The 23,870-nt window shown below is 40.3% G+C and overlaps 1 protein-coding gene across 2 annotated transcripts in view; it reads right to left on the minus strand.

Moving 5' to 3' along the window:
- scara5 (scavenger receptor class A, member 5 (putative)) overlaps positions 1 to 23,870 on the minus strand; it is a 75,958-nt gene that overhangs the window by 40,522 nt on the left and 11,566 nt on the right. For both annotated transcript variants that reach the window (XM_080514152.1, XM_080514151.1), the window contains exons 4-7: positions 4,224 to 4,423; positions 3,238 to 3,416; positions 3,001 to 3,127; positions 2,746 to 2,914 (exon numbers count right to left, since the gene is read on the minus strand). In XM_080514152.1, coding sequence (XP_080370278.1) covers positions 2,746 to 2,914; positions 3,001 to 3,127; positions 3,238 to 3,416; positions 4,224 to 4,423 — 675 coding nt within the window. The remainder of the gene's footprint in view (positions 1 to 2,745; positions 2,915 to 3,000; positions 3,128 to 3,237; positions 3,417 to 4,223; positions 4,424 to 23,870) is intronic.

The following is a 23,870-nucleotide window of genomic DNA, read 5'->3' on the forward strand; positions in this document are numbered from 1 at the left end:
AAGACTTCAGTGAGGATCTATTCATGTCTATGACATAAAATTTGCCGATAACAAAGACAATTCTAAGTTTATATTATATATACAAGTTATATATATTCTAAGTTTTTCTCTTACTTTCTGAAAGTTTAAACTTTTAATTTAGGAATGTGTGGAATCCATTCATTCTTGTAAAGTAGAAAAACAGCATATGTGTCGTCATTATGTTCATACTGTTAAACGCCTGCATTTTGGCGGGTTATAAGTTGTGCTAGTTTAATTACATGTCTTATGTGGGACAAACTGTTAATTAAGACAAAAAAAACCTCATCAGTTTATTATGCATCCACCAATGAATGACAGGAATTTCTCTGATATGAAACATGTAAATGTAGAAAATCAAAGACCAGAGAAGCAATAAAAGGTTGAATTGGGGTGAAACTGACAACCAGAGTCTGAGATCTGTGGTGAAAGGAGGGTTAGCCAAAGGGGACTTTTAGAAGGAAAAAAACCCAACAAATTATATATATATATATATATATATATATATATATATGTATATATATATATATATATATATATATATATATATATATATGTCCGCTATCATTGCTAATCAAAAGCAAGCTTCATATTTTACACTAGTTGCCAACAAGAAATTTGATGCAACCGATGAAATGTTAAATAAATCATCTCAGTGTGGTTACAATCTAAATGTGTTTTTATATGCTATTGTGGTAAAAAATAGAGAAAAGGCTAAGATTTTTTTGTTGCTTTAAGGCTAACCGACTTCCGGCTTCGCTACTGTGCAGATGTGTCCTCTGAGCTCTCCCTTTTTCTTTTGCCCTCTCTTTTTTTTGTCTTGCCTTCTGTTGCCTGCTACTCTCATGATTATTTTTACATACCTTTACTTTGGGACGTGAGACTTTTTTCAACCAGCTGTCTGAGGAGTTCCAGCAGCTTGAAGAGAAGATTGAATCACGGCATGAAATTCATGAAGGTGAGGAGTTTATTGACTCCACTGTGTAGAAGTAAGTATACATGGAGCAAATGTGAATGGACAGACAGAGATCGTAATGCGGGGGAATACATCTGATGTCATGGACTGGGCTGCAAACGTTCCACAGATTTGTTCTATTGAGACTGACAGAGCTGCCGAGGCTCCAAAGTCAAACATCTCCAACAATGTTTCTTACTGGAACAGCATCGGAGCCAGACCTAAAGCATCAGTCTGATGTTGTGAAGTAGACCCAGAATTACAACTCAACCGAGGGCCAGGAGAAACTTCACAAATCCTTTTCAATCAAAGACCAGCCAGACAGTCTTTTGATTGGGGACTCACGTCACAATGCAAGTCAGAGAAGATTAAAAACGTAGTCGTGTCACAGTGAGCAGTGACATTAACCACCGTTTGGTCTGAACACCTCAGCAGCATAAACGCCGTCATTCATGCAGGCTAATTGACAAAATTCGGAGGAAGACTGACTCTGAGGTCCTGAAATGAGACTTTTAACCAAAGATAATGACAATCTTAGACAATGTTAGCGAATGTTAGCGAACCAGATGTCTCATCCCTAAAGAAACTTTGATCATCTGATCAATTTGCCTTTCGCAACCACATGTGACTGTAAATCGGACCATGTAAGATATTTTCATCACTCATCACAAAAAAAAGACTTCAGGCACTATTTTAAACAGCTTCTCATATTTCTATCATTAATTGCAACCAGCAGCATGTGTGGCAAATGAGAAGAGAAGAGAAGAGAAGAGAAGAGAAGAGAAGAGAAGAGAAGAGAAGAGAAGAGAAGAGAAGAGAAGAGAAGAGAAGAGAAGAGCAGAGCAGAGCAGAGCAGAGCAGAGAAGAGAAGAGAAGAGAGTAAACATGGATAGAGATGTAAAACGTTTCTTGGCAAAGGTGGTTGCGAGTTAACAGCAAACAAATGGTGCGCAGAGCCGAAACTAATGAAAGGCCAAGTTTTTAGACTTGTCGTTGTATGTAGCATCTAAATTTAACCCACAATTGTTTCCAGGTTCAGGAGAAAACGACGTCCCACCCACATGTGAAGCAGACACCAGATCAGGGGTCCCATTCAGTTTGACTTGCCATCAATCAGCCCGGCAGCGTCCCCTGCCAGCATGACATCATGGCATACCTATTCTGTTTTCAACAAGGCAGAGAAGTGTTTCGGTGCGCTGGCAGCCAGAGACGTTCCAATGTCGGCGATAATCAGGTCCCAACAAATCGGAGGAAGAACATTCAGAGTTGCTCAACACTGCGGGGTCGTATTCCCACCGTGCAGAAATCATGTTTGCATGTCATGACCACTTGCGCTCAGAGGATCTGTTGTCAGACATCTTTTGGAGCCTTGAGGTCGACCCAAAAGGGTTTCATTATGCCGAGAGCTGAGGCGCTCACGTCCCTCTGCTGCCGTCACACGATCTCTATTCTCACTCTCAAATGTTTTAGCCTTTCTATTTCACCTTGAACATGAGGAACTTGTGCAAATACTCTGGAAACTGTACATGTTGGGATGGTCCCATGAGTGAGGCATCATACTGCAGCTTAATAAAGAACGTTATATAGTTCAAATTTTAAAAACCTTTTTCAAGGTCACACATTTATTTCTAGTTCAAATTTTGTGTAAACTTATTACTGCACAGTAGCTGTGCTATTACTCTGTGACTCTACATTTTTGTGCCTCTGTGACAATTGTGAGATCTGATGTGAAAATACAGTCACTTCAACAGGGATTACATTTCTTTGCTGACCTTCAAATATCGTGAGGTTCTTCAGGGTCATGGAGTGTTCCCAGTCCTTCAGACGCAGGTCTTCGGTGATCGTGTTTAGTATTTCCATCTCGTTCCTCAGCTGGGCCTCCGTGTGCACGTGGGTCACCCATAAACTGCTGGTGTCCTCTGTTATGTTGCTAATCTGGATCTAAACAAAAAGACGTCCTTTTATGTATTTTTAGCAGTGGATTCAATGCGGAGAACATCTGTAGCGACCTGGAATCGACCTCGAACCTGCAAATCTTGAATCTTTAAATGATGAATACTGATGTCATTGCTGAAGGTGTGGTTGACGGCTCCCACCGTCCAGTTCACTTCGTCGAGTTTCTCTCTTAACCCGCTCACCTGACTCGAGGTATCTCTGACGGACAGATAAAAAAACAAAAATACAAAACAGAATTAGTTCTTGATCCTGATAAATGGAACAAACTGCTCTGGCTGTAATATATAAAAAAAAAAAAAAAAGTGTACCTGAGCAGGACGTCGTGGTCACGGAGCCACCTGGAGGCTCGGGCTACATCCACGGTCAAGCCCGTCAGGTTCCTGCCAGCGGAGTTGCTCAGTGAGGACAACCTGTCATCGAGCTGCACCAGGTAGCCCTCGGACTGAAGGGAGTGAGACTGCATACTCCTCAGCTCCACCTCCAGACTCTGACAAGAGGAGGAGACCCACAGCTGAGTCCGTGTTCAACCGGACTGGGAAAATTATGTTTACAATCAACAAAATCATTGCAGCATCATGCTGCCCCTGACTACTTTATTACATCTCTTCTCCATTGTGTCGCCTCAGCAACATTAATTGATGGATTAAAATGCCACCACTGGGGTGGCGATGTATATCAGGAAAACACACTTCAATCAACATTCTACAGAGTTCAAAACATACTATAACCCCACACACTCATACCTACAAGTAATTTAGAGTTGGAAAAATAGCCTAAAAAAAACAGACTTCTTGAAGAAAACCCAATGCAGACACACAGACCACATACAAATGTGACAAAGAACGACCTCAGTCTGGAAGAAAACTCAGATTCTCCTGCTGTGAGGCGAGAAAGGCTACACTGCACCACTGGCTGGTCTCTATTACCTTTAAAGCATTATGCTATATTATCTCTACATATATTTTGATGTAATAAACATGATGTGACAATCGATGGATTTGCCGACTTTTCAAACAATTGAGACCCTATTTTGTGCAAATGCAGCCACAATAATCTTATGTGACATTGAGAAAAATTCTCAGTCTAATTGTTTGGTTTTTTTTGCAGCATACAGTACATTATTAGATTGTTTAAATATTTTTTTCGGCCACATAAACTCATGTTCAGAGCCTCCTTCACAAACACACAACGACTCTCCGACGAGCCACTCCAAAGCTTCCCACTTCTACAAACACCAGAGTCCAGAAATAGATGAACACAGGTTTCATCTTTTATTAATTAAGGTCTGTCACACCTTGATGAGGATTTCCAGCCTCTGCAGCCAGTTGCTGTGATTCTGGAAAAGGTTTTCCAGTTTCCAGATGTTCTCAAGCAGGTCGGCCTGCGTTGACGCCTCGCCCAGGTTCTGCTGGAGCAGCCGGGAGCGCTCCGACATCCGGGTCACGTTCTCCATCAGCACCTCCTGTCGCTGCGAGGACACCTGGGAACGAGAGACTGGGAAGGGGAAAAGGAGGAGGAGCAGAGGGAGAGATTTGTTCTCAGTGTTGAGTCAATGGTCCCTCGGCTATGGCAGAAGTCCCCCAAAGTTGAGTTTCATTCACTATCAATCACGACTGTCATGTGCGGAGCAAGCCAGCGCAATGATGAAGAGCAGATGTAGATTCAGACGCCGGCACTGATTCCAGTTGTCGATTCTTGCAGACTGGATTGTTTTGTTAGATCCGGTCCTAAACATTTTTATGGGAGTCCTAACTTGACTTTCTCTGAAGTTTTCTGTGCTGTAATGTCACACTGTGGAAACTCTGCCTTCATTCTCACTGATGTTGAAGTTGGCCTCTGCATGCAGACATCCATCCAACGCTGGCAGTGACTGTTTAAGATGTGACGTGTGGATTTCCACTGATATGTAAGTACATAACACCCCAGTCCTTTACTCAACCTTTTTCCTTTGAATGACCTTTGACATATTATCACTTGTTAACAAGGGCAAACGGGCGCCCAATACGCAACTCAGAAAACCAATAAAAATGCAAAAAAGTGTTTACACTTCAAAATAAAAATTGGAAATACAATAGATTGAGTGGATTGTTATAGTATAGCATTGTAGCCTGTCTCTGATTGGTGTGTGGTTGCTGCAGGGTTGCTTATGTTTGTCAGAACCTGGTGACACCCAAATCAGCGTCACCAGATTTTTGTTATTTGGGGATAAAGGAAGCCAGAGAAGGAAGAACATAAAGCTCCATATTGAAATGGTGGTGACAGTCCAACTGACCGGCCTGCTGTAATATGTATAAATATTTGTCTGTTTACTCGTGTGTCTCAAACAAGTTCCTGGTGTTTCTCTTACAGAGTGAGAAAGTGTTAATGATGCAAGTCAACTTTCTGTATAGTTCTGTTGTTACTCAATTATATGTTTAGTGTCTAATTTTCAGAAATTATAACTCATCATTAAATTACAGGATCAGCATGATCCGCATTACACGTTTGCTGATTTCGTAACAATACATCTGTAGAGAGCGAGCAAACTTCTCTCGTCTTGTGTTTGACTGTGGCATAAAGGCCACTTCTTCAGTTGTTTTCTCTGCTCTCCACCGTGTCTAATGAGAAAAAGCTCCTTGGTTATATGTTATGTCGAAAGCATGCTGCATGGTAACGACTCGATAGCCTGGGAGATATTTTGAAACCGGATCCTCAGCATTACGCCATGACGACATCCTCTTTGCTGGAGCGGTGTGTGAAAAAAAAAAGACCTCAGATGGAGAAGAAAGGGATTACTTGGGAAATCAGAGGAAACAGATAATTCCCCTCACACATGTTCCTTGACACGTTCATGCCCTAAGCAGCCTAATGCTACGCACACCAAATGTTTCTGTGTCCACGTATCCAGGAGAGCTTTAAGTGTGTTTTTGTGTGCGGCAGCACTGAGATGTCAGCGTGACCTCAAAGAAATAAAAAAAAGTGGCTGAAGGCCACGATGCTGCAAACAAAACATCTCGATTCCCGCTTATTATGTGTGTTGGGTTTATCGTTAATGATCTGAAAAACTAAATATACTGAGCCCTCCACTACACAGGGAGTTAAATTGCTAAATGAGAGTCAGTTGTCGTCAGCAGGAGTGTTTTTCATTTAAATAGGAAACACGCGTATGCGTGCACACATGGGGGCAAATGCACGGTTGATTGCACAGACACACACACACACACACACACACACACACACACACACACACACACACACACACACACACACACACACACACACACACACACACACACACACACACACACACACACACACACACACACACACACACACACACACACACACACACTCAAACTTATACAGCATTACATGTAGGTCCTTCTCATTGACATAATATATTCTCCAGCCCTAATCTTAATCTTAACAACCCCATCTACATGTGTAACCTGACTCTTAGCTGATTGCGACATTATATGGGGCCACACACACAATCACCAAGCACAGACACACACACCGACATAGACAGAGTTAAGTAAATAAAGGAACAACAGCCAGGAACGTGAGGAAAAATGTACATGAGAAAATGTACTTTACCCTTCAACCCCGAACCGGATACAAGACGTATAGAAGATGGATGGATGAAAATTCGTTTTGTGTCCAACTCTGGACTCCTCATGAGGATTTGTTCTGACCATAACAAGGAAGTTCGGTTTTCAAGATAAGAGCCATGTGCTGGATCCCATGTGGTGAAGCCTGGCTCGTCTCAATCTCTTTAGTTAAGGTTTAATGTCATGAGACTACATTGACTTACTGCTTTAGTCCTTTCTCACAGAAATAGTTTTTCCTCTTTCTTTCAGCCATGCTGTTACTCCTTATTTATAAAGACATGAAGCATTGGAGCTCCTGAGAAAATAACTTGGCAAAAAATGAGGACGAACTTGAAGCCTCAGGACCTTTGGCCACCCAAATTTTACTTTTTAGTTAATCTTTTAGTCACAATCAGCATGTGTAGTATCTTTAATTATACTTCTGAACAGCAGTTCAGAGGGTAAAATCCTAATAGCTCAAAACTCACAGCATGTGATTAAAAAAAAAAAAAATTAGATAATTAATCCATGAACTATTACATTTGTTTATGTGAGTAATGTCACTATGTTAAAGTGTTTTAGTGAATGTGAATAAAGGCAAAATGCTCCTCCAGGTGATTTGTAGTTGCAAATGTGGTAAAAGTAGTCGTATAGAAAATCAGAATCTAAGTAAAAAAGTAAAAATACTTACTAATTCAGAACCTAATCGTTACTTAAGTGGAAATTGCAGGTTCTGAACAAAAGTACACCGATAAAATATTAATAATTTTACTGATAGACTCTATAATATCCAGATAAAAGTTTGAACACTTTCTTGAAGTTAAAACAGGAAACAAGCCAGTTTGAGAGTATGAGTACCAGTAGTATAAATCTTTAAATTCCGTTTGTGTTTATATTTCATGCTTTCAGAATTATAATTGCAGATTTACAGTGACAGATTAAGGGTATTCAGCTGCAGATTGAACTGAGAGCTTATAGTTTTAGTCACAGTGCCGAAACCCCTGGATCCCATGAGGAAAAACGACAACTAACGACTTTCAGGTCCTTCAATCCTCAACATTTCATCATTTCACCCTCATTTGATGACAATAAACCTGAAAGACGAGCCGTATGTCTGACAAATCCATTTCAAACCTCTCAAAGCTTGGCTCTGTCAGGTGGGAAAGTCATCCTGTGCCTTTTACACCCCCTCTTATATTTCACACAAACACACATGGTCTCAGATACACAGTGGCATGGCAGACACGCAAATGGATTTGTCCCAAATCGACAGCTTCATGGTCTTTAACTTCTTCTACGAAGACACAGAGGAGGACACTTTATCCATCCATGTATCCAGAGCAGGGAGAGAAGGCCAGCTCAACAGCTGGGCTTCGCTGTGTAATGTGAATGGCCCGCACACTATTGGTCTATATAAGTAGCTGCGGCTGATCTGCAATGTTGCCTGTTGACTGAAAAGAACATCCGCTAAACAAACAGCACAGGAATGTGCAAAATAAAATTTTTTTGATCACCCTGCAGGTCTGCAAAGTCACATTCAGCTTAGGACCAAAACACGGGTAAAATATCTCATCTGATTGCGGTTACAGCTTTGCTAAAACAGATGTTTAACAATAGAAATGACGGTTTATGTGCATGACATCACATATTAGGCCAGAAACATGGAAACACCTGTGTTAAAATGTCATCACCAGGAAAATAACGCTACTGAAATGCTACTTGGTAAAGGATTATAGGTTGAGGGGTTTTGCTCACAGGCCTATAGTGTTAAATATTGTGGGGACAGCTTGAGGCAGTGACAGTACAGATACAAGCTTGCTCATAAAGATGGGGAATGCTTATAGACGATAATAGTAGAGAAGCTGGTTAAACTGGGATAAAAGTGTGTGTCTGTTGCAGGCAAGGCCGGAGTGAACGATGGGACTAAAGCCTGGTATTTCCTCAGGAGAGTCATGTTAAAGCCACCTGTGCATAATAGGGTATTCAAAATTAAGTAATGGTATTCATTTAGGTTTTACAGCAAAAGAATTACTGTTTTTTTTAAACTCACCAGATAGTTTTGGCACAACCAAGAGTTTTGAACCGAGCAGAAAATTGTTAAAGGTGTTTGTTTTTTTTTATTACCATAATGGTACCTATCAGAAACAAGTATTTTAACTCAGACTGTTATCTAACAAAACTACAACTGCATCAACATGATGTGGATGATGACCGTGATGACAGCGAAGAGGAGGGTGACCCTACTCACTCGTATTTATGAGGCTGATAAGAACGGACTGAAACCAGTTAGTGAGTTAAAGTAATTGGGAGTAAGTGGTTCCCTGATCCTCAAAGTTATTCCTCTCTTCCTCCCGTTCATTGTTATGAGGACTCTATATGTTTCCAGTCATGTTGTACCGAAAAAAAACTAATGTGTAAATGCTCACTTTAGGCCTCAAAACAAATCATCAAAGGGAGCAGTTTGATGTATCTCCTTGTACACAGAACTAAAATAGCTGAAAAGCTGTTTGCCTACAACGTTTAGTTCAAACTGGCAGGGGTGCCCGCACGCACGCACGCACGCACGCACGCACGCACGCACGCACACACGCACACACACACACACACACACACACACACACACACACACACACACGCTGGCTGGTCAATGTTATGGTCTGAACAAGGGCAGTCGGGGGGTCGATCAAAGCTGCATTCCTTTGTGGGCAAAGCCAAAGACAAAACTCCACCTTCATTTATCTCTTCACCTATTCCCTCCGTGTGAGTGTGTGTGTGCATGTGTGTGTGTGTGTGTGTGTTGTTACACGTTTGGATGAAGACCTTTATAGTGACACTATAATCCTTAGAACTCACGGCAGAGTTGACTACAGGCTGATGAAATGTCCCCTGAAGGTTAGAAAACACACCGTGTGTGTGACTGTTCATCCAGTCATACATCTTCAATGTCATATACGATACTTAGGGTAGCGGGGGGCCTGGAGCCAATCCCTGAGCAAAGGCAGAGAGAAGCGCACACATACGCGCACACACACATACACCAATTAACCTGAAACGCATGTTGTGGACTGTGGGAGAAACTTGATGCCCTCGAGAAAACCAATGCGAACACAAGTAGACGATTAGATCTTTGAACAGAAAGTCCCTGATCGACCTGAGGACGTCCTTGCTGTGAGGTGACAGCGGTAACTCTACCACACTACACAGCTCATGAGTAAGATGGAGTCCAAAGAATTTAAGGAAAAAGTCCCCCATAACAGTTGAGAATAATGTTGATGAAATGTAAAAGCATGAAAAAGTCTTGTTTTTGTTTTTTTTTCTTCTTCAAGCACCGACTTGATTTCCTGGCGGTATAATTAAAGTTTTATTTGGTCTCGTTAGATTTAATTAGCTTGTTGCATCATGTCACCACTACATTTCAGTTTATGTGAATTCGTCTTTGTTCTTTTGGTTGTATAAAGACAGTAAACAGCACACTGGTTGGTGCTTATAAACCCTCCAAACTGCAGGTCTTTCATCATCTGTCCTGATGTCATGTTAACACTTTGCACACATGAGATGTCCTGCAGTGCTCGGCCTACTGGCTGCGCAGCCATGGCTACTAATCTCCTGGTTTAGTCCGCTCTCAGGCATTTTAATAAAGTTACTTAATAAAGAGGGAGTCAGTGTGTGAGTGGTTTGTTAAGAGGAGAAGGGGCTTTACTTAGCAGGAAAGGACAACCACGAGCAGAAGAAAGCATTCAGACTTCAAAAGATTGAGTTGAACAGGTTCGTTTTTGGAGAGCCAAGCATCACAAATACATGTGTACCTCGGTCTGCTTGTTGACCATCAGCAGTAATCATTACCATTCAACATTGGCCAGATGCAAAGTTTGTGCAAATTGTTATGAGGGTGGTATTGAGACAGACTCGTAAAAATACAAAAATCAGTGTTTATTTACAAAACCTGACAAAAAAAACAGAAAATAAAGTCTCCTAAAGCAATTCTATACTACACAGCTTCAATCTGTGCAGTAGCCACACGAACATGTTTATACTCCTGTAAAATGGCATTTTCTTCGTTGTCAGCCACAATCACCAGTAGAACTAAATAAATACACTTGACTTGTCTAGACATTCAATCAATACTTAACTTAACCAGAGTTCTAAACAAACTGAGGGAGGTCATCCATTAAACATTATGAAGGATATTTCATTTGTGGTCGAGTTCACTGCACTTTCAGCACAAGTATAAAACATTGTGTCTGTTGATATTGTTTAAATTAACACCCCAAATTGCTACCATTTTTTATGAAATGCCACAAAAGTAAGCTCAATTTTCCTCCGGGCTGTACGGGGGACACCGTGTATACAAACACACTAAAACCAGAGAGGATCAACTAACAAAGTTCATTTGTTCCTTATATTGTGGAAAACACGGCATGTTTGAGTGGTTAGACTGGCCTGCTTTGTGTGTGGCTGCATCTGCTAACACTGAAGAGAAGATGGAGGGTTTATATTTTGAAATTTTAATACAAACCGTCTCCTCACCACATTTTTTTTTTTTTTTGGGGGGGGGGGGATTTTTGCTGCTTACAATCTAAATGAAAGAATGTAAATATGTGAAAAGTTCACCTATTTATCATCTTTCAGCTCAACTCTCAGCTCCCACATTGTGCATCTTGTGGTATAACACCTCAACAAAGAAGAATAAGTAAGAAAGACCCTCCATGTGCCTGTCGGTTTTTCCATCTTTGGACCTCCATGAAGGAGTAAGACATGTTTTGTAGATTTGTGACCAGACTTAAGAGCCTCTCCTCCTCCTCCTCCTGCTCTGAAGCCGACCTCCCCACCTCCACACAGACATTTACTTCAAAGGAAACTAATCTGATCAGTGACTGACATGACGATGGTGTTGATTTGACTTTATCCAGAACATGTTGTTGGATTCACACCAGGATTCACTCGTTACCCAGGTCAAGAACAACGACGTGAAGGAGCCAGAAAAAGCAGCTCACAGGTTGAGTCAGAGATCAGAAGTACCTGGAGTGACACTTGAGGACAAGACAGGAATCAGATGGCAAAACAGTTATGACTGAGACAAAGAAGCTTAAACAAAAAAGTTTTGAGGGTAAACGGCCAGGTTCATTAAAGCTGAGGTTAAATAATCTATTTGAGCAAAATCAATTGTTCACAACCAAAATATCAGCTCCCTTAGCACATCATGAAGTTGTACATAAAGCCTGAGTCTTAGTATGAAACAACAACCTAAAAGACAAGAATTTAACATGTCAACCACAACATTCTTCTTACCAAAACACTCAACTCGTGTTCACTTATATGCCTGATTGATGCCAAAGATTAAGTTTGGTATTTTCCTAGTAAACTAAACACTATACCCCAACAGAAGGTATTTTTAAAACATAGATGTAATTAATCAAATTTATAATCACAAATTATCCTCGAGTTTTCTTTCTCTGGGGTAAAAGTGCAAAACAGAAGCCCACTGTGACACCCTAATAAGAGTAGTGTTTGTTTTTTAAGAATATAGGAAGAAAACAGACAGCAAACCAAATGTCTTTTTGACCCTCAATTCTTCAGCTCTGGATGATCGAATATTATTATAACCTCTCAGCAGACTGGGCTGGTCTTTGAAGAACAGTTGAATCCACTTCAACATTCCCAGACATTGTAATGTAACTCTAATATACAAAATGAATTTAGAGCAGGAGACATAATTGATCAACCAGAGGAGAAAATGAGCTGGCCTGTCTGGAGGGTGAGAAAAATCTCAACCTGGAGAAACATTAAAACATCCAGTTCCCAGTTACAAAGACACACACAGCTCTGTTACATTCTGATGGCAGGTATTTTTAACCCACTCTTTAATCATGCAGACTCAGATGTTGCTGCGCTGCATTTTGCACGTGTTAGAAACGGAGAGAAAAATAGCCCCTGCCAAACAGATGAAAACTCACCAACATCCTACTCGTCTTTGAGGAGATGCCAGAGGCAGGAAGGAGGGAAGGAAGGAAACAAAGAAGAGTCTTTCTGTGACCCGCAGACCTGAAAGCCTCACGGCAATGGAAGAGAGTGAAATTCCAGGATCTGAGAACCTGAACAACCTGTTTTCTTTGACACATTAAAAGGCAGCCATTATTCCATTTTGAATGGATAAATAACAAAAGGTGGCGTTTATACTCAAACAGTTGAAAGTCAACCACCTCTGAAAGTTAAACTTTCAGAATCATCTTAAGCATTGAAGGAATCTATAGCCACACCAACCAGCCAATAAAAAAAAAACAGGAATGTGAATTTAAACCTGAGGTATATGAAGAGATGGATGGATGGATGGATGGATGGATGGATGGATGGATAAAACTGAAGTTACTTTGGCTACTTCAGAACAAAACATCGAACAGGTTGTTTTCTCTTTGTTTATTCTTCTCAACAGGCTCAGAGACCATTAGTAGTTATTAGCTACAGTTACTTCAAAGCGTTTAGACCTGGGTTTGATTCTGAACCTCAGTGGTTTTTCTCTGGCTCCTTCCAGTAAACACACGTTATTCAAGCTGAAAATATTTAGACACTTTTCAGACGTTTGTGTCAGATTAACCCAAAAGCAAAATTAAACATCAGATCTCGTTCATTATGTTACATACTTGCATTAAAGTGTTTAATTTTCACAATAATATAAGAACCCAACAGTCCCACAAATAACTTTGCAGCAGTCCAGATCCAGACATGTTTGTTTTTTTCCCCAAATGTTTTTGTTGCAGGCTTTGTTTCAAATGTAGAAAGATATCTGCTGAACAGATTCTGGACTAAGATTTATTGAGTCCAATATGGCGGCCTGCTGTGTCTCAGCACAGGACTTCACAGATGTACAGACATTTCAGATGTGCACTTAATAATGTTCAATAAATACAGCCGGTTATAGTAAATACTTAAAACAAAGAGAAAAACAAACAATCAACCAATATTCCAACTGCAGTACATTCTCCATATTTTCATAGCAATTTTGAGCTCATCGCTCACGGAATCATGACCACAAATGTGCTCCACACTTTACCTTTTCTCTCTTAAATGTGTTCCCAGAGGAAGCAAGTGTGTGTGGGGGGGGGGCAAATAAATAAGAATAAACCTCAGTAATGATCACCTTCCTGTCCCACCCTGGCATTACAAAACCAACGGCCAGAATCAGCAACTGGTTTAAAAGTGTACGTGTTTTTTTGTTTCCTGGAATAAAAACAACAACAGGCAAAAACAAGCAATACGAATGACTTACAAGTTGTTTCCTCTGGTTTCAGGCTTGTGCTAACCTCAGTTTTGGCAGGACACTTGCTTGATTGCTTTACCAAATAACTGGATTGTACTGTTCTTCCAAGGTGAACTGAGCTAAAGTTTCTAGAAAGACTGTTGAAACAGTGGAAAGTAGCTTAATTTTTACATTTCTTCGACGACCACCATTATCACATCTGGCTGATTATCGTCAGTTTGACCTCAAGTGGAGAAAACAAGCATCATAGCTCAGGTTGATTCTGACTGTACATATAAATTAGAGAACATTTTTCTGTAGGTGGTCGTGAGTGAAGGTCACTGTACCTTGCCTCATCACCACCGCTATCCACCAAGTAAGTCCACTAAAACAGCATCTATGCTGTGGGATTTTTTGTGCACGACAGAGACAAAAGTGCTGTTCGTGATGGTGAAACCAGTGAAATCTTAGCTCATTCCACTTTGTTGCATGACTGAGCGGCAACATAATAGTGTACTTTCCTGCCTCACAGTGAGAAAAACCCCCTTGAGCCCAAGCCACAGTCCAAAAACATGTGTTGGAGACAAACCGGTGACGCTAAATTGGCCGTCGGCGTAAAAGCATGGTTGTCAGTTTGTCTGTGTTTTTCTGTGTTTGCCCCAAGATGGACTGGCAACGTTTCCATGGTGTCACCTGCCAGGAACGGAGTCCAGGACGCCACAGCTTTGATTAGGATGAAGCAGTTTAGAAGATGGGTGGATGAACGGATGCCACATGGACACATTGAAGTTGATGAGGAGAAATATAAGATTTTTTTGAAATTACATATTTCTTTTACCACTTCTATGTTAAACACCTCAACCCAAGACAGTATTTACATTGAAAAGGATTTTATTAAAAAAAAAAAAAAGAAAAAAAGTACATTCTAAGTAACTCACACTGTTTGTATGTGTACAAAAGGGCCACAAAAAAACGGAGTCTAAAAAAAACACTCCTATATGTGCAAGCCAGGCCTGCTTTGACACTGATTTATTTACGTTTAACATTCTTTTCAGCAGCATGGCAACATCTGAGAAGAGCAGACAAACCTATTAGGTGTCAGACTTTTGCTGTGTTTCACTTGAAATGGCACCACTATGACACACAAACCACATGTTTGGGACGAGGTCATGAACCCCGACTCCGTCTCCTGCCTGCCGTCCGCTGCAACGTGACTGTGGCTGGAGGTTAATGTCTGGTCATAGACATTCACACAGGATTGAGTCCCGGCACTGCAGATATACACACGTCGCTGCGATAACAGAGATGTGTTTGCTTTCACTTCAGTGAAAGCGGATGTAGAGTTTTAACAAGAAATTAAGTGTCAGATGCTCGCATGTTGTTTTGAGGGTTTTTCTTTTGCTTGATCATTTTGAAGTTTCAGCATAACAGTGTCTCTGCAGTCATTTTGAAGCGTCTCACTGGGGGAGGTAATGTGTGGACTTGGCCCAACTCTTATTCAGCTGCAGGAATGTTCAGATGAAGTGACGGTGGTGGTTGATCTCTTAGCGTGGGCTCTGTGTAATGTGGCAGACTTTGAAGTGTGGCTCCGTGCTGTGACAGGTCAGATGACCTAATGGATGTTTGTGTCTGTCGGGAAGCACCGGTTCTCTCTTCAGTGGATGATATCTCACAAGAATGGCGGACGATCTCTCCTCACATTAATAACACTCGGTTTGAGTCAGAGCTGGTGCATTTGAGTGCAGGGTTTTCATGTGCATATATCTTTTCTCCAATTACTCCAGCTTGTTCCCATATTTCAAAGACTTTTTGAAGAATAGATGGAATATATGTTCATCACAAGTCCTTTTTTACTTTTTCTATTAACAATAAACCTGCACAATCTCCTCATAGTCGTCATTATGCAGCAGGTCTTCCAGGGTCACCTTGTTCATCACACTGAGTCGCAGATGACATGGAGGAGCTGATGAGGATGGACACTGACAGCACAATGAGAATCTGCTTTATTTTTGTCAGACTGGTGCTCTTACATCGTCTCACCGGTTCTTTCAATCAGGAACATGACGACGCTCCAACACCCAAACTACGCAAGTGACTTCAACTTCTGAACCACCATCCAAAAAGTCGACATTACTTTTCAATGTTTCCTGCTCAACCGAATGCCGGCCAGCAGTAACTGTAACCTGCATGCAAACAAAGCAGTAAAATGTTTAATTGGAAGTAATTAAAGCAACATGCATTTTGCCTTATTTAAACAGAAAAGTACTAAACACTAAATCCATTGGGAGTAAAAATGGAAACACTTAAACACAAGTAAAGCGTGTAAATGTTTCTTGGAAGTACATACACCAATTAGCATTTTATTAATTTTATCCTCATATTTAAATGTAGCTTCAGGAGGTTTTGGCCATGGCGGAGCTGCGGAGTAATGTTTGTTAAAGTGGGATTGTTCAGAAACAATCGTCTGCCAACAGTTTCACAGTATTTTACAGATCAATGTGCCAGTAACAACAAAAAGGCCTTGTGAAGGAATAAATGTATTTGAGTTTTGATTTTGGTCGGAACTTTTTTGTAGAACATTTAGATTTACATTTAGAAAAGTCGAACTCAGAGTTCCAACTGCATATTACATAATCCCTGTCCAGATAATGTGTTGGTGAACGTCACAGCTTTTTGTTAATGTGGATGATCAAGGCTACCAAACGTTGAAGGCATTTGAGCTCGTCTTGCTTCGCCGTGCTGCATTAATAGAGCGTAAAACATCGAACATGACTGATACATGTGGCAGAATAGAGTTTAAAGAAATCGCTTTGTAATTGTTTTCACACATTTTCAACATTTGTTTAATCGTCCCGTTACGAGCTTTTGTCCAACCAAACGCAGTGGAAAGTAATAACCGCTTAGCTGCGAGGCGCCAGCTCTCATAATGTGGCATTGTGCGATTCTTTGGACTTCACTGAGCTCCAACACCACAATTAGCCAGATCAAACCCCTGCAGGGTGCAAGTGAGGGCGAGCTTGTGTGAGCCTTTGGAATCTCTTGTTGCTTAATTAGTCTGCAAATAAACCTGAAAAAAAAAAAAACATTCAGAGGACTAATTTGGACCATTGTTATTGTGCTTCATAATCCCAGCAACTCAGACGCACCCTTCCTGCAGCCGATCTCCAAATTCACTCTCGCTGTTTATAGAGAGCCTCTTCAGACAAACCAGCTGCTTTTATTTGTGTTGGAGGTACTTATACACCGCAGTGTCATACTTTATTGCTCCTTTTTTTCCATATGTGGCTCAAAGTTGCACTGAAAGTGGTATATTTTCAAATTTATAACTAATTCTTTTGAAGGAAAAAGTGTCAGGCGGGAGTTATAAATTCAGTTATATATGTTTTACTGCTACAAAGAAGCAGAATGATTCAGAAAAACCTACAAGAAGTGAAGCTGAAGTTACATTAAAAAACAAACCTTTTCCCCTGTAGCCAGTTAGCTAAAGTAAGTCAATAAATGCGAGACGAGTGTAATATGCTGCCAGTTGCTTTGTTTCCATAAATCCACATTACTTTGTGTAATTTGCTTCATATGCAAACGTATCTACAGATTTTGAATGCCAAAATCATTCAAAATAAATCTGCTTCATATTACCAGAGAAATAAAGTTGTTACTCATACAATAAATATAATAAATGCACACAAAATATGTTGGAGGGAAAACTCTGTGTCATGTTCCACTCCAATTTATCCAACTGAAGGTTGTGGGAAGCCACAGGAGCTGCTCTCAGCTGATTTGGACAAAGACTCCCTGGAGTGGTCACCCGTCCATTGCAGGTCAAACACAGAGGTAGGAAGCCTCTCTCACACACGTTCATACCTACGGGCAGTTTTGCAGCAATTAACCTCAAATCCATGTTTTTGAATAGTGGGAAGAATCCAAAGTATCCGTAGAAAAGACACACACATGCAGAGAGAGCAAACATGCAAACTCCACACAGTGCTAAACATCACCACACTTCACACAGCAAACACAGAAAGATAGTCACACTCACATACTCATTCAGAGAAAATGAAATAATGGCTGCTGTAGTGGAGGCATTACACTCAAACTCGGGGTTTGTCATTGTGAGGTGAGAGTACTAACCACTACACCACTGGGTTAACCCATCCTTCTATTCATGTAGTCATTAACATCTGAACGAGTCATCAATCTCAGAAACTCACACAGACAGACGATTATCAACCATCATACAGGATAGTGTTCACTGTGTGTCATCATATTGAGTTATCATATAATGAGTTTTAATCAGAGCATGCTAACATGATCATGTCAAAATGACAGTCAAATTAAACATTTGGGAATCTGTTATCACTGGGTGAAACTGAACAATTAAAGCCATGACATTAAATTGACTCAAAATTGAACTTTGTCAAATTGATATTAACTGAACTAACCCCAAAGTGCCACCAGAGAAAAAAGCAAAGGGATTGTCAATTACATAGGGGAGATTTGTGAGAACAGCATCAATCTTCATGCAAACGTCCATTTGTATGTATTCATCTGTTGCTGAAGTGATTTATACCCTCTAATGGCAAATGCTATGTTAAACCATTTGTAGTCTGTTTGCTGACCAAGCAATTATCATCACTACATTTTCAATGATTGATTGAGACATATTTCTGCCTCGGGGCATGAAATTCTATTGAGCAAACACAGAGAAAGAGTGAAGTCTGGTCCAATTAGTCTTGACATGTTAATGATCTGCGTCTGACTGCATGAATGAGGCTGCGTGCGGACTTTTGGGATTCTTCTTGACTTTTCCCTCTCTTTGTGTGTGTGTGTGTGTGTGTGTGTGTGTGTGTGTGTGTGTGTGTGTGTGTGTGTGTGTGTGTGTGTGTGTGTGTGTGTGTGTGTGTGTGTGTGTGTGTCCTATGATGGACTCTCTTACTGGGGAAGCTGGATTGTCTCCAGAATCCTTTCTTTGGAAATGACTACGGCCACAGTGCAGAAACTCATTAGAAAGGGTTTTATGTTCTCCGAGTCAATTTAGGGGCCCCGAGGCCCATCGTACATGTGACGTATAGCTCTGTATACATGTGTGTATATATAGTTTGCACATACATGCCTGTGTGCCATGGTAGTGAATGTATATTCTCATGTGTTTGACGGCTTGCATGACTCTCTGAATCTGGTATGCATGTGGGTGTATGAATGTTTTCTGTGTGTTCAGTGTGCACACATTGATGGCTGTGACTTCAGCACATATGGATGTATGACTGAGCACACTCCCATTAATACCTCCGAACATCTTAAATACTGGATCTGAACTTGAGCATGATTACTTCCTTTTACTACTCTGCTTTATGTGAGTGCTTTTGAGTGCATCTGATGTGCATGTATATGATAATACATATGCATTTACAGTACGTGTCTGTAATGATGATATATTTGAGCTCTCAAGTAACACTTTCTGGATTTCCCTAAACAGGCCGGGATCAGAGACACCTCATCGTCCGTAGCTGAAGCGCTTATTGTTTCCTCAGGAGTGCAGTTAAAACCTTAAAGTTTGTCTTTACAGTCATTGGGAGTGGCTGCTTGTGGTGTCAGATTTGGGAGCCAGACACATATGGTATACATTTAGGATCTTGCGTCATGCACGCCGTGTGTGCTTATTTCAACCTCAAAGGACAAAAGTAACTAAAGATTGTGGTTGTGCTAAAAGGAGCTTGTCATTGTTTTCATACTGGTCCCATGGTGGAGTCCTTTAACCTCATTGTTGACCTACAGATCTAATTGGTGTCCACGGACAAAAAAGTGTGATCTTCAGAAAGAAACATCCTCAAACGCATAACTGAGGAAGACACATAAAGGATGGTCTAAGAGTGTAGGTTGGCACAGTAGATGAAGAAAGGTTGAAAAAGTTATAAAAAAAAAAAAAACCCACACACTGAAAGCCAAACATTCAACAGTGCATATTTTAGTACAGCAACACAATAATAGGACATTAGGATTGAAATACATTTCCCTTGATGATATATAGATGTAATGATGATGTACATATAAAGTACAACCTCTATCAGTATTACTGTACTTTGGGTGAAATAATAAATCTGCATTACTTCATACAGTTCAGATGAAAAGCACCAGTCTGTCTTCAGTGTCTCTGAAGTGGATTATACAAACAGTTCTAAACTTTCTATACTAGTATAGAATGCTGCTGCTGATACATTTATATTCCTGCAGGCAACATGTGTCAAACCTGCTTTAACGTCACAGAAGTGGGCGAGTTAATTAACCCTTAAAAACTGAACCTATTGTTTTGCACTTATTTGAGTGTGAGCATGTGAAATGTGGCATGTTGGTTGACAAACCTACATTACATGGAATTTTGCATTTGGAATTTGTTTGCTTAGTTTTGGAGTTGTGCTTTATAATGGGAGTTGTAACGAGAGGTTAAAGTGCTCTGCAATGCATGTTTCTCATGAAAATCTCTAACTCACTTTTAATACCTTTAAATAAATTCAAATAATTATTATTTCCTACACAAACAATACCATCATTCATTCATCTCGTGCACTTCTCAGTGGAATAACACTTCCTGTTACTTTCCTTACGCTGGTTGACTCAATCTTCTCTTTGAATGTCATAACTCCAGCATTTCCAATTGGGTTTCTCTTAAAATAAATCTATCTGAAGCAGGAAAAGCTGAGGTAACACACCAAAAGTAATCATGATAACAAATGCAAGGCCAAACCAAGTTACATAACCAGAGTAAGCCCGAGTCGTTTCAGGGTGCAACGGCCTGTTGCCCATTTCCACTTGGCAATAACATGCATGTAACCTACAGTATCACTGAGAGACACGGGCTCTTGTTGGAAGATTTCATGGTTTAAAAGAAGCATAACAAACGTGCATCATGTTTTCCAGCAATTAACTTGTGAAGGAAAAAAGAAGCACTGTGCCAAACTTGTGAGCTGCATGTTTCCTCCGACTGGAAAACATGACTCAGTTTCACCTACAGAGGGACGCAGGGCATGGATATAGGTCTGCAGAGAAGCAGACGTCGTGCAGGGAAAGACGACAGTTGCAAAACCTTGCTGAAATAAGTATATATGAAAAACCATTTTACAATACATGTTTTAAATATCTGGACAGTTGTGCATGTGATAACTGGCACTGAATGACAAATCAATCTCTCACAAGCGCGGATAGTAAATGTGTAAATCCTTCGGAAATCTCCTGTCTTGACCACCCTGTCGGTTATCAGCATATCTCTATTGGGCTAAAACATGGTGTCTTGGGTGTTTTAGACAACTTGGTACCCTGAGAACTGAGTCCAGATGTTGCACGAGGACTTTGGAGTAAAATTTGGACGAGATGCATCCAAAGTCCTCAACTTTCTTATAAAAACAAGAAAAGAAAAAAGGTCATTCTGACAGTATGTGGCATGAATTTGTAAAAGAAAAAACAAACAAACATGCGTGCATGTTTGAGAGGTGTCTGAAAAGGGATATGTTGTGCCGAGAGTGTGCTAACATCTGACTGGTTGCATGAGTCAGTGTGCATGTGAGGGCAGTGAAGCAATAACCTTTACTTTGGAGTGCAAAAACTGTGATGACAACTGATGTTTAATGAGCAGAATCCAATGATAGAATATAAAAACGTGACCATCTGAGATGGATCAGAGAGGCTTTTGCAGTGTTTACGGATGTATTTGTATGTTTATTGTGTTTACAAGTAATACACACATCATACCAGTGTTTTTTTGTGGTAATTTCCAGATTGCACAAACCACTTATGAAAAACAAGTTGTAAACTGAAGCAATCTTTTAAAATATTGACGTCACCTTCTCAATTAGATGTATGTTGATTATTTGCACATAGTCAATATTAATCGTTTTAAGTTGTGTTTCTAGTTCTGCTCTGCTGCTTTTAGTAACTCTTGATGAGTTCCCAACATCTGGATCTTTCCCTGTGAAACATTTGGCGTCTTCTTAGCCGATTGGTGCGAAGTGCGTGCAGTCGGTGCAAAACAACATTGATGAACCATGAGAATGAACCAAAAGAAGGAAAGATGTGATCTTTAAAACCAGAACAGCCAGTTGAAGACAACCAGACTTTTGGCGACAGGTTTTCATCTATAAATAGCAAATAGGATTTCTACAGGGGTGCCAAATTATTGTAGTTGAGAAACCAAATACAGACTAATTTGATCTCCACTGGTCAGACCAGTCAAAATAATATAATAACCCATAAATAACAACAACTCTAAATATTTGTCCAGAAAAACCATCCATCCTCTTGGCTCAAAATTTCTGCAGATTTCAGCATGCATGACTTCACAAAACTTCCCTGAATGGCTCTGATGTCTTTGATGACATAAAGTTTTTAATGTGTTTCCATGGATCCACTTATTCAATATACTAATTTGACAAAATAAACAGTTGAAGCTGTTAACGGTGCATTTCCACATTTGAAAGTCTTCAATGCAGACGTAAAAGAGAATGCTGGGTTGTTGGGTTTTTTTTCCGATTATGGCAGCAGGAAACCATTTTTCAGTCTAGCATATTTCTTACCTACGATACTATAAAGAGAAAATACACCCGAAAGAGTTTAGACCCTAAAATTTTCAAAATGACCTTAGGCATTTCTCCTGCTGGGTCATTTGGGATTACTATTCGCAATGAGATAATAGATCAATGGTCGATGTGGACAAAGCACCACATCTGGAAGTTAGAAACTTCTTCAGAGTATCGCAGACAATATCACATGACTGATTCAACTGCATCCAAGAAAAGGTGTGTTTTCATAAAATGCTGGGGCGCAAAGCTCAAGTGAGCATAACCAATGGTAAAATGAGACTTTTATTGCCCTTTGGAAACAAAAACAGTTTTGTGTATATTTTACATTATGCTATCACATCAAGTCTCACTTGTAATAAAAGTGATGAGAAGTGTCCATATGCGCTATTATGCATGATTCAACGTGCTCTCCAACAGCCAGCCCATGAAAAGGGTCCTCCTTTCTGGGAATAACATGATATTCATATTTCTGTGAGAACACATGGTAATCATTAAAATGCAACAACGAACATGAATTCAACAGTAACAGTGCTGCCACCTCGTTCTGTCTGCACTATATGTGATCTCACTGAGCTTTAACTCCTAATATTATCTGCATATCTGGCCAAAGTGCTGTAATAATGCGTTTTTTTTGGTTCCACATCGCCATGGAAACAATTCATTCTGCTCTACAAACTGAGTATTGGGCGCAGGCTGATTATCTGGTCTTGTGAAAAAAATAAATTTTCGGGGAGATGTTATGGGATTAGAAATAAGAGAAACCACCACTACCATGTACTACGACTCCCTCGAACAATACATTGACTTGCTGGAGAGTCAGGATCGGCAGATGACCCGCCCAGTGTGGATCCTGCCTTTTGCCCATTATCAGGAGGAAACAATCAGACTATGATTATAAGTTTAGTAGAATAGGCTCAAAAGCAGAAATGTGTTCTTTTAATAGATAATGTTGTTTGCAGTTGTGATACCTTTGATTAATTAGACATACATTAAACTGTCTGGATGTGCAGCAACTTATCAAAAATAGGCTTTTTTTTTTTTTTTTTAGCTCAAACATCTTGAGCTTTACCTGATGCAGGACTTGGGAACCACTTCTCAACACTTCTGGTAACTGAAGACCAACCAACAACTTTGTCAGATGCCAAGTTGATTTTAAATGCCAAATAAAGAAAACTCTAAGGAAGTGCCCTGCTCTTCAGAAATGTCAGTCAAACCAAATGAAACTGAACACAAAAGGTTCCTCCTACAGGCGCCTCTCGGAAGATAAAAGTCTGGTTTCTGGCTGAGGGACATTTCAGCACAGCAACCTTTCAGCTGCGCTCTGATCAGAACTTGCTGCAATCGACGTGGAGATAAGACCGAAAAACTAATGAACTTAGGAGACAGTTCTCAACCACATGATGGATGGAGCTGCATTCTTCTGGCTCTTTCATCCCCTGTCTTTTTGCTTCTATCCGTCTGTTTTGGTTTATCACTCTGTCTTCACCATAAGATTTAGGGTCAGGAGCGCTGACACAGAGAAAACTATTTCATACTCATCACGTCAGGGATGCAGATGCAATCAGACTGGG

This window comes from Blennius ocellaris, assembly GCF_963422515.1.
Source record: "Blennius ocellaris genome assembly, chromosome: 18".
Classification (NCBI taxonomy): domain Eukaryota; kingdom Metazoa; phylum Chordata; class Actinopteri; order Blenniiformes; family Blenniidae; genus Blennius; species Blennius ocellaris.